General features: G+C 40.9%; 1 protein-coding gene across 1 annotated transcript; it reads left to right on the plus strand.

The window, feature by feature from the left end:
- The first annotated feature begins 9,105 nt into the window (after positions 1-9,105).
- LOC146696637 (immediate early response gene 5-like protein) lies at positions 9,106-10,198 on the plus strand. The gene has a single exon (XM_085474829.1). It carries the CDS (start codon positions 9,243-9,245, stop codon positions 10,119-10,121), a length of 879 nt encoding a protein of 292 aa, XP_085330955.1. The 5' UTR covers positions 9,106-9,242; the 3' UTR covers positions 10,122-10,198.
- Positions 10,199-10,960: the final 762 nt, after the last annotated feature.

Here is a 10,960-nt window from a genome sequence, read left to right on the forward strand (position 1 = left end):
AAAGTGACTGTAGTGGGAAGTCTAATTGTGTAATTTCCATATTTTTCCATTTAGCTTCAAAGTTTGGGGAGCACCAGTTTACCAGGGGCTTCAGTTGTGCGGCGTAGTAGTAATCTTGTAAGCACGGCAAAGCTCTCCCTCCCTTCTCTTTTTTTAGTTGCAGCGTTTTGTACTGGACCCTCGGTCGTCTGCCGTTCCAGATGAACCGTGAGATCCATCTGTCCCACTCGTCAAATTGTTTTTGGGGTATCTCCAGGGGTAGTGACTGGAAGAGATAGAGGATTCGAGGCAGAACGTTCATTTTAATTATTTCTATTCTATTACTCATATCCAATGGGAGGAGAGAGACCACCGAGTTAGGTCAGATTTGATCTCTTTGTTGAGGGGCCAATAATTAATTTCATAGAGTCTAGACATGTCTTTCATTAGGTTTACTCCCAAGTATTTTATTGTGGGAGAGTCCCATTTGAAGTTAAATTTCTTTACAGTTTCCGGTCGAGGTGTATAATTGAACGTAAGGGATTGAGTTTTTTGAATATTTAGTTTATAGCCAGAGTAGTGATTGTAGGCTTTTAGTAAGGTCATCAATTGGAACAAACTAGATTCAGGATTTGTAATAAAAAGAACATCATCCGCGAACATACAAGTCTTGTGTTCTTCACCCCTGATCATTATTCCTTGTATTTCAGAGTTTTCTCTAATAGCCTGAGCCAAAGGCTCAATGTACAAGGCAAACAGGGACGGGCTCAAGGGACAGCCCTGGCATGTCCCTCGCTTCAAAGCAATATTTTGAGACAGGTGCCCATTAATCCTGATCCTGGCTGTTGGGGAGTGATACAGTGCTTCGATACATTAAATGAAGCCATCTTTGAATCCGAATCTTGCTAGTACCCTAAATAGATATTCCCAACCCGCCGAGTCGAATGCCTTTTCGGCGTCTAGGCTGACCAACATTGCACTAATATTTCCTGATGTTATATGATCCATCACTTGTAGCGTTCTCCTCAGGTTGTCCTGGGTCTGTCTATTTGAGACAAAGCCTGTCTGATCTAAGTCTATCAGCTCCGGGATAATTGATTCCAGTCTCTTAGCTAATATTGAAGCAAATAATTTATAGTCCACGTTAAGGATAGAGATTGGCATGTACGAGCTGCATTCTTTTTTATCTTTGCCGTCTTTTGGGATAATTGAGATAACTGCTTCTCTCCAAGATTGTGGGGCTACTCCTGTTCTTAGTGTATGATTAAAGCAATTAAGCAGCACTGGTGTTAGTTGTGTCCTAAATGCTTTATACCATTCGGACAGATAACCGTCTGTGCCCGGTGCCTTATTCGCCTTCAGCCTGGAAATGGCTTTATGCAGCTCTTCAGCAGTTATCTCAGCCATGAGTTTTTTATCCTGCAATTCTCCTATAGATGGTAGGTCTAATGAGTTTAGAAAGGCTTCCATCATTGTATTCTCTACTAGGGGAGGTTGGGTATATAGGTCTTTGTAATACTGTTCAAATGCCCGTTGAATGTCCTCCTGTTTACTGCAAATAATTTGTGACTCAGGGTTCCTGATTTTATGAATTCTATTCTTTTCCTGTTGTTTTCGCAGCCTCCACGACAGAAGTTTCAGCGCCCTAGGTCCCGTCTCATAATACTTTTGTTTTGTAAATTTGAGCTTTTTTTCAATTTCCTCGTCGTAAATGCTGTTTAAATCTTGTTTAATTTTGTTCATCCTCACCAATATCTGGGGGTCTTTTTGGGCAATATGTCTAGACTCTAACGATTTCAACTCCCCCTGTAGCTTCTCAAGTCTTTTCTGCTTTTCTTTTTTCCTGTGTGCTGTGAGGGCAATAATCTTACCTCTAATGACAACTTTTGCTGCGTCCCATAGAGTATTTGGAGATACCTCGCCATTGTCATTATTTAGTAGATAAGTTTCAAATTCCTGCTGGATTTGTGTTTGTGCTGATTTCTCATTCAGAATACTGGTATTGAGTCTCCAAAGTGTATTTGTCCGCTGTTTAGCGCGGCGCAGGGTTAGATACACACCTGAATGAACAGATAAATCTCTGACCCCAATTTTACATTCCTCGACCTTATGCCAGTCTGATTTGTACATAAAAAAATAGTCAATACGAGTATATACTGAATGGCACGCAGAGTAACAGGTAAACTGTTTATCCCCTGGATGAGAGGCTCTCCACACATCAATCAGACCCAATTCTGTAAGCATGTGTTGGGCCATGATAGCATTTGAATTTTTCTTTTGCCGGTGGTTGGATGAGTCTAGTTTTGGCTGGAGTTGAACATTAAGGTCTCCACCAAAAATCAAAACTCCCCGTGTTTCCAAGACCTCTAAATCAAGTAGCTTCTTATAGAAGGATTTGGTGCTTCCTGGCGGGGCATATACATTAAATAATGTTACTTCCTCCTCTTCTAATTTACCCTTTACCAAAACGAACCTCCCGTCTTTGTCCTTTATCTCTGAATACAATTCAAAATTAACAGCATTGGGGATCAATATGGCTACTCCTCTTTTGCGGCCTGATTTATGAGACAAGTAGTAGGTATGCTGGAATCCAAGTTTTTTCAATTTTTCATGTTCTAAAGAAGATAAATGTGTCTCCTGCCAAAAAATTACATGCAGCTTCTCACGTTTCATTTTGGCTATTATTTTGCCCCTTTTAATCGGATTATGTAGCCCATTTATGTTCAACGTGATTATTTTACTTTCCAGGTGATGCATACGACTTTTTCAGGCTGTGGTCCCTTGTGCAACATCACCCATGCCGACCAGAACATAAACAAGAACAACAAACAAGTAATCCCAAAAAACAAAATCAAAGACTTCCAAGTCCGAAGTTCAGGTGGAGCCTCGAGTTGAGAGGAAATCCTCGGTCCAGACGAGGGCCTCCCTCCAGTGTCAGGGAAAATACCCAGCACCAGTATCATTGTTTTATTACGTCCGAATTGCCCAACCGGTACAAAGTTCCTTCTTTAACAAGCTTAGGGAGTAACTACAAAAAAAGACTCTTCACAGGATATGCGGAGAGCAGAGCTACAGATGTGATTTGAACATCCAAAAGCCTGAATATATTCGACCCAGATAATAATAAAAGTAAAATAATCACTGTAGTTAGGGTCATATATGGGATACGAGATGAACTGGTAGAAACTCTTAGATATAGAGTTCAGCTTAAACTGTCATGTGCAGAAGAGATTTCGAGTTATTGGTAGATTTGCTGAGGAGTAATATTTCAACCTCCTCTCTGCATGAGAGCAGGATACCTCACTGCAAAGCTCCAGAGGGGATGTGGAGACACTCTTGTTTTCACTCGCAGGAGTCGGATGTTCCCGGAGGGGCCCGGTGGAAGCTCCGTAGTTTCTCTCTTATCCTCCGCCGATCCACCGCCTTTCTGCTGCGATCTGCGCCGGCCCTCTCCCACGTTGCTGGTCTCTGCTGTTTCGGCGCCGTGGGGCCTGGTTCCTTGATTTCATCCAGGCAGAATCCTCTCTTCTTCAGGTCTTCGGCTGCCTCTGTCGCGTTCTCGTAGAGTTTGGTGCCGCTATCGAAAAACACCCTCAGCTTCGCTGGATCTGGCATTTGGAAGCAGAGTCCCTTGGCTTCGAGCACTCTCAGGATCCCCACGTACGCCTTTCTTTTCCTAAGGATGTCTGGGGGGTAATCTTGATCAAAGTAAAGCCTTTTCCTGTCATAGCGGACATCCTTCTTTCTCCACGCTGAATGCAGTACCATCTCTTTTATTCTGTACTCCAGAAAGCACAGCACCAGTGATCTAGGCGGAGCGCCTTCTTGGGGCTTTGGGGCGAGCGCCCGGTGGCAGCGCTGGATTCCGAGGTTTGTTTCTGCAACCGGCGGGCCGATTTGAGCCCTTATCAGCTTCGTTACAAACTCTATCAGATCCGGGCCCTCTGATCCCTCCGGTACTCCATGTATGCGGAGATTATTCCGGCGTGAGCGTGCTTCTAGTTCGGTCAGCTTTGCTCTCAGGGTCTCCTGGCTCTCCATCATGAGTGCGAGTGCCTCCTTAACCTCCGTGTCCCATTCTTCAATCTCGGCTATCCTCTGTTCTGCCTCCTCTACCCTTGCCGTGGTAGCCGCTAGCTCCTTTGTAGTTTCTTGAAGTTTCTTGTTAATTTCTCCTTTAAACTCATTCAGTTCCTTTTTCATATCATCGTGGAAAGAAAGTCGAAACTCACTCATTTCACTTTTAAGGTCCGATCTCAGAGCCCGGATCTCATCGTAGATAGCTAGCATGGAGGGACTAGCTTCGCCATTATTCACCTCTCCGCTGCGAGTTTCCTCGGCTAACTCTCCCTTTTCCCGTCCCGAGCTTGGTTTGCCTTTAGGCTTTTTTTGTTTATCCCCATCCATGTCAAGTTTAGGTACTGTTCTTTGTGTCTGAATAATCTTCCAAGGGGATTATTTCCACCCGGCGGGGAGCCGAAACTTTCAGGCAGCCATTTGCTACCGCGCCAAAACCGGAAGTCCGCTGCCTCAGCTTCTGGGGACCAAGATGAGTAAGAGCTGTGGCTACCAGACTGTAGTTCCTGATAAAATGGCGGTAGAAGTCAGCAAATCCAAGAAAACGCTGAAGATGGTTTAGAGATGTGGGAGTGGGACTTTTTTTTCCCGCCCGCACCTTCAGGGGTCTGTCCTCCTGCCAAAATATAACCCGGAAAAGAGATCAAGGAAGAGTGAAACTCACATTTCTCTGCCACGACGTACAGGCAGTTCTCCAGGAGACGTTGTAGGATACTATGAACATGGATCTGATATTCCTCAAGGGACATGGAAGAAATAAAAAACATCATTTAAATATACAAAGACAAAAATGTTCAAAAAAATACCTCAACACATCATTTACAAATGCATCGCCAAGTACTCAAAATATCCCAATGGCATATTAAATGCAGTCTTTCATGTATCCTCTTCCCTCATATGAACGAGGTGATAAGTGTTTCAGAGGTCTAGTTTGGCGAAAATAGTGGCCCTGTGGATGCGTTCAAAAGCGGAGTTGATGAGTGGTAATGGACACTTGTTTTTAACTGTAATGTTGTTTAATCCCCTATAATAAATGCAGGCGTCTTACTTTTCTTGGCAATGAAGAAGAAGTCAGCACCTACTGGGGAGGAGGAAGGATGGATGATGCCGGCAGCCAATGACGCACAAATATATTTTTCCATTGCCTCGCTGAGACAGGTTGTTGAGGCAGCTAGAGGGTAACAGAGCCCCGGGGAGAAGGTCAGTGGCACAATCGTAGGGCCTGAGAGAGGGAAGTGACAAGGCTTTGTCTTTATTAAAAACTTCTTGGAGGTTGTGGTACTCTTTAGGGTTGGAGGACAGATATGGGGGGTGGAAGATTGGTGAGGGAGGTTTGTGTGAACCGGAAGGTAGTAGCGATTTTAGGCAGTTGGCAAGACAGAAAAGCTTGCGATCTTATCACCAGACCAGTCTATATGGGGCTTGTGTTTCTTTAGCCATGGATAACCAAGGATCAGAGGGGTCTCTGGGGAATCAAAAATGTAGAATGAGAGAGTCTTCAAATGATTACCGGATTAGATTGAGTGGACTGGTTCTGTCTCATGAGTGATCAGAGCAAAAACTTGTTTATTGAGAGCAGTGGCAGGAATGGGAGGTTGCAGTGGAATGAATGGGACAGCTAGTTGTTTGGCTACTTCTATGTGCATTAAGTTTACTTGGCACTGAAATCTATAAGACTGTGAAGGGAATGAGTGACCTGATTAAAACAAAGCAAGACTGGTAGTGTTAGATGGGGCTTAGACTTGAAGGAGCCACCCATCCATATCACTGAAATTACTTGCAGGTGGGATCTAGTATCACAACAGAATGGCAAAAAAAAGCTCAAGTGGCAGAGATGTGGCAGGAGGAAAAAATGGAGCAGACCCTTTGGAAGCGGAAGCAAAAGTAACGTATTACACATTACTTTAAAAAAAATTTAATTAAAGTAGTTAGACTGCTCGTTACAAGACTTTCTCATTACTCCGTGAAAGGTCACATAAATGTCTCATAATGACATAGTCAGTTTACAGCTTAAACCCGAGGCTCCAGTCCCACACACCAACACAAACCCCTACCCTAACGAGGACAGACATAACATCTTTCTTTTAGGCTTATGTTTCATCAAAAAGGTAACAACAGAAAGAAAAGGTAAAAAACAGCCCAAAGAGAGTGGTCCTATTTTAGAAACATGAACTGATAAAAACAGAGACTTCAAGCTGGACTGCTCATCACTGCTTTTGTTACCTGTTGAAGATCAGGCTCTGGCTGCTGGGCTGGGGTCAGCATGCACTCAGCATTAATATCAATCTGGCTTCTTGGCTGTCTTTGTGTTTGCATGCTGTCTGTGCAGATGCATGCAAAGAGCCGAAGTTTTGTAAGCAATATAATGTGATTGTTTATGGCCCATGGCCCTCCTCCTGCACAGAAACTGAAACCAAATCAAAAAAATGATTTGTTTCTTTCTTTTCTTTCTTTCTGCCATGTGCACAGATAAGTGAAGAAACTTGTAACACAAGTAACAACATATTTATATAATTCTTGAATTTGGTTACATTACGTTCTTCATACTGTTACATAGAATATAGTCATGTTCCCATACCCAACCTTTTCATCATCATCAAGTAACATAGAATATAAAACATAGATCCTAGACTGTTAAGGTGCCTTGGTTTAATCAGAGCACAGATAATAGGTTTATTATATTAATGTGAAATAAGAATAATCCAGTAAACTACAGCTTATGGGCAGCATATTCTAGTGTATTGAAAGACAGAGTAAAAGTGGCTTTAGGGAAAACTGGGAGATCGGATATCTGTAACTGTAACTGTGAGTCTCTAACAAAGAAAGTACTTTAAAAAAAATCACCGAGCACATTTGTAATTAATATACCAACACAAAAAGCAGCCAAACTAAATGTGCAGAGGGGCTTTATTTGTTACAATCACAGGAAAAATGAGACAAGTAAACTCAATACAGTAACATAGCTAAATGGCAATATGAGTGAAATGCTAGTGGGGAAAATGTCAGAATAAAATAAATAAATAAATAGATAAGCTGTAGAGGTGATTTTTATAGAGCATAAATAGAGAGAAACCATACTCTACACCGATTTTCAACTTTAATTCAAAGGATTTAACAAACATTTTACATTAACTGTTTAAGAATTACAACCATCTAACCTCATCGAGAATAGTCTTGAGAAGGTAAGTGTTTCATTCTCAGTGTCTACAATCAAGGCAGACCTTCGTGAATACGAATACAAAGGATTTACAAGAAGATGCAAACCACTGGTTACACTCAAGAACAAGAGGGGCAGACTTTACCAGAAGACATTTAAAAAAAACTTGCACAGTTCTGGAAAAAATAAGTTATTTTAAAAATGACCCAAGATTAACTTGTGCCAGAATGATGGGGAAAGAAAAATATGGAAGTGGAAAGGTTAGGAAAAGCATTATTATGCCATGGACATGGCTGCCAATTGCACCGAGTAACTAGTGTTTATTGATTGAAGTAGACTGCTTATAAAAGTAGTATTATGAAGTGTACTGAAGTACTCTGAAGGGTACAGGGCTATACTTACTGCTGGGTACAACTAAATGCTTAAAAACTGATCAGACAACACACACATAATGAGCCAAAGGAAACTGCAAAAGAGTTTCTCAAGACAAAAAAATGGGATATACTTCACTGAGCAAGTCAGTCACTTGATCCGGACCCAGTAGAGCATGCTTTTCAGTTGTTAAATATAAAACTGAAGTCAAAAAGAACCACAAACAAGTAGCAACTGATGGCAGCTTCAGTAAAGACCTGGCAGAACATCTCAAAGGAGGAAACACAGCATTTTGGGTGTATCCATGAGTTCTAGGATTCGGGCAGTCATTGATTGCAAATGATTTTCATCCAAGTATTAAAACAAATCTTGGTTTGTCGATTTACTTTTGCACATCTAAAAATGGGGGACTAAATATATGTATATATGAAAATGGTTTTAATTCCTTAACAGTTAATGTAATACTTTTGTTAAACGTCTGGAATCAAAGCTGAAAATCTGCATCTTGATTGTTTAATTTAAAATTCATCATGGTGGTGTACAGAGGTAAAATTTTTAAAAAAAATAGCATCTTTATCCAACAATCTTTGGACCTAACTTTGGATTACTATAGTATAATGTAGAATAACGTGGCATAGTACCATGTTTTATAGTGTCATATCATATTATATTGCAATATACCATATAATATAGTGATATTGTTCTCTCCCAAACTTCTTTAGTTCACCTTATTATTTGCTTAAAATGTATTTATTTAGTTGATTTTGGGGAATTAGGGCTTTTTTTTTTTAAATTAAGTTCTCATAACTGTTTAAAAGACAATTAAATAAATAATAGAATCAGTTTTTTATCTTTTAGATTCAATCATTATAATCTCGGCTTTGATCCTGTTAAGTGTAATTGTGATTTTTGCCATCAAGCAGCCATAAAATGTAGTATAGTATAGTCTTGTACTGTGGTAGCACATTGTAATATAAAATGTAACAATATAGTAGAGAAAGAATCCTCAGTATATAAAATGATAAAGTAATAAACTGTTTTGGAAAATAATAAGATACATGATTGGAACAGTCAAGAAACTGAGTAAAGTAGATAATGTTGATATTATAAAATGCAACTTAACCCTGTTTTAATGTTCATCCTCTCTACTTATATTCTACATCCACATCATCTAATATTTTTCTTATTTGTTATTACATGTTAGTACATGTTATATTTATAAATTACATCCCATTACACTATTTCACTCTATTGTACTACCCCGCTACATTCGCATCTGCTTGTTCTTCCACCTTCCATTGCTTTCTGTTTTAGTGCGGACTCCAAAGTCTCCTATTTGTCTGCACTGAGATTTAAAAAGATCATATTTAGTGAAATACAGCTTGCCTGCTCCTACGTGCATTTTGAATGAGGCTAGTAGTGATATTTGCGTATAACAGAAGCACCTCCTCCCTCCCATTGGACAATGTGTACGTGAGGGCGTGGCAAGGAAAGATGAGAGTTGCAAATCCATGCCCTTACTGGGAAGACATGGAGCGCTATGGACACAGTCTACACGAATCTGATAGGAATCTCAACTAAAGGCATCACTATTTCTCCAGTTTGGAAACAAACGATTTGAGAGACCGAGAGCAAAGAAAGGGTGGCCCGACTGAGGATGGAGTGTGCATTTGAAGCACAGAATCTGATCTCCATTTCTTTGAGGAAAATCCAAAGCTCCAGGACGCAGAGAGGAGGCATCAAGCTCCACAAGAACTTACTGGTAACGTACGTACTGAGAAACGCCAGGCAGTTCTACATGAGCAAAAACTTGTCGCAGATGCAGAGGACGAATCCGTACGAGGATGTAACCGTAGTCCGAGAAAGGCAAGAATACCTCGAATGGACGGGGAGCTTCACGGAGTTGGCTGATGACTTCTACTGCAACTTTACTGGGGTTGAGTCGGACACTTGGCACTGCGGAGCGCACCAGCCCAACGGTCAGCCTGCAGAGGTGGCGCACCAAGGCGCATCTGCCTGCGCAATGGATTCACCGAGTGACTCTGACCTCATGGTTTCGGACGCCTGTTGGAGCTGTGCGGACAAATCCTCCTGGGAGTTATCTATCCCGAACACGCAAGCCAACCAAAAGACTGTCCTGGACTTGGACACCCATGTGGTGACTACTGTGACGAACGGATACTTCCACACAGACTGTTGCGCGCAGCCCAAACAGCCGCAGGGCGCGCAGTGCTACACAAAAAAGCGAAAGATTGACATAAGTTATCATATCGTTGATCCAGAGTTTTATTTGCCAGACTTTGCACCAGTGCCGTGTAAAAGAATGAGGAGTGATGATGATTCACATTCAGACTCTGACCAGTTGGACAGCACAAACATCTCCAACCTGATCTCGGTGCTGGGCTCAGGTGGGCTATCTGAGTTTGTGAGTTGGCAGCAAACGGACCTTGAGCAAATATTCGCCACTCAAACAATTTGTTTAAAACACACGCTGTTAACAGGCAGCGGCTGGACCAGAGCAATCGAAGCATTTTGATATGTATGACTATGTGTTTTTAATTTCTTTGTATCGTTTTATTTTGCTGCTTTTAAATAAATCATGACACGACTGCAGTTCTCTCTTGGACTTTTTATACAAAAACAGTGCTGAAATTATACAGAATGGTCATATGCATTTCCATTACTTTTTGCACATTGACATTTCCTGTGCTAGTGCGAATAATTTCTACACAGCATGACTAAACTGTAACCTTTATTTAAATATTATTTTGTGGTGGTGATTTTTTGTTAAATTATTTTTTTCTGCGGGAAAACCGGAGTCACTGGTTTGTATTTCCTGGAGAAATAAGTGAATGCTGTTTTCTCCTTGGAAAGATGTTGGACGACTACCACCATGTGGCCAGAGAAGATCTGTGCAGCTTTGTGCAACAGTTCAACGAGAATTCTTATTCTTATTCTTATTATGTAAATATATATTTATATCAGGGCCTGCTTTGATTAATCAATAAAACAAACAGTCTAAAAACACAAATGCATTGACTTCAAATTACTTGGAAAGAGGGCGCAGCGGTCAACTTAGAAATACAGACAGATTTTGTGTTTTTGTTCTTCTTCTTATTATTATTATTACAGTTATTATTAGTAGTAGTAGTAAATGTGCCATCATTTCACTGAACTTGGAGGTTTTAATATGCAATTTCTGAACACAATAACCAGAAGTAGTAAAAGACAAATGCTTATTAGCAGCTCTTGTGGAACATTTGAATCCATTTTTCCTAAAATGAATAAAACAATGAGCTGAGGAAGCTTTCATGCGGGTAGAGGTTTAGTGTAATTATTTGTTTTGAAACAGCAGTCTCACGTGTGCCAAACTCC

Source organism: Copadichromis virginalis, linkage group LG12, assembly GCF_057382275.1.
Source record: "Copadichromis virginalis isolate Kocher_CV1m ecotype Utaka linkage group LG12, C_Virginalis_male_GT1.1, whole genome shotgun sequence".
NCBI classification, from domain to species: domain Eukaryota; kingdom Metazoa; phylum Chordata; class Actinopteri; order Cichliformes; family Cichlidae; genus Copadichromis; species Copadichromis virginalis.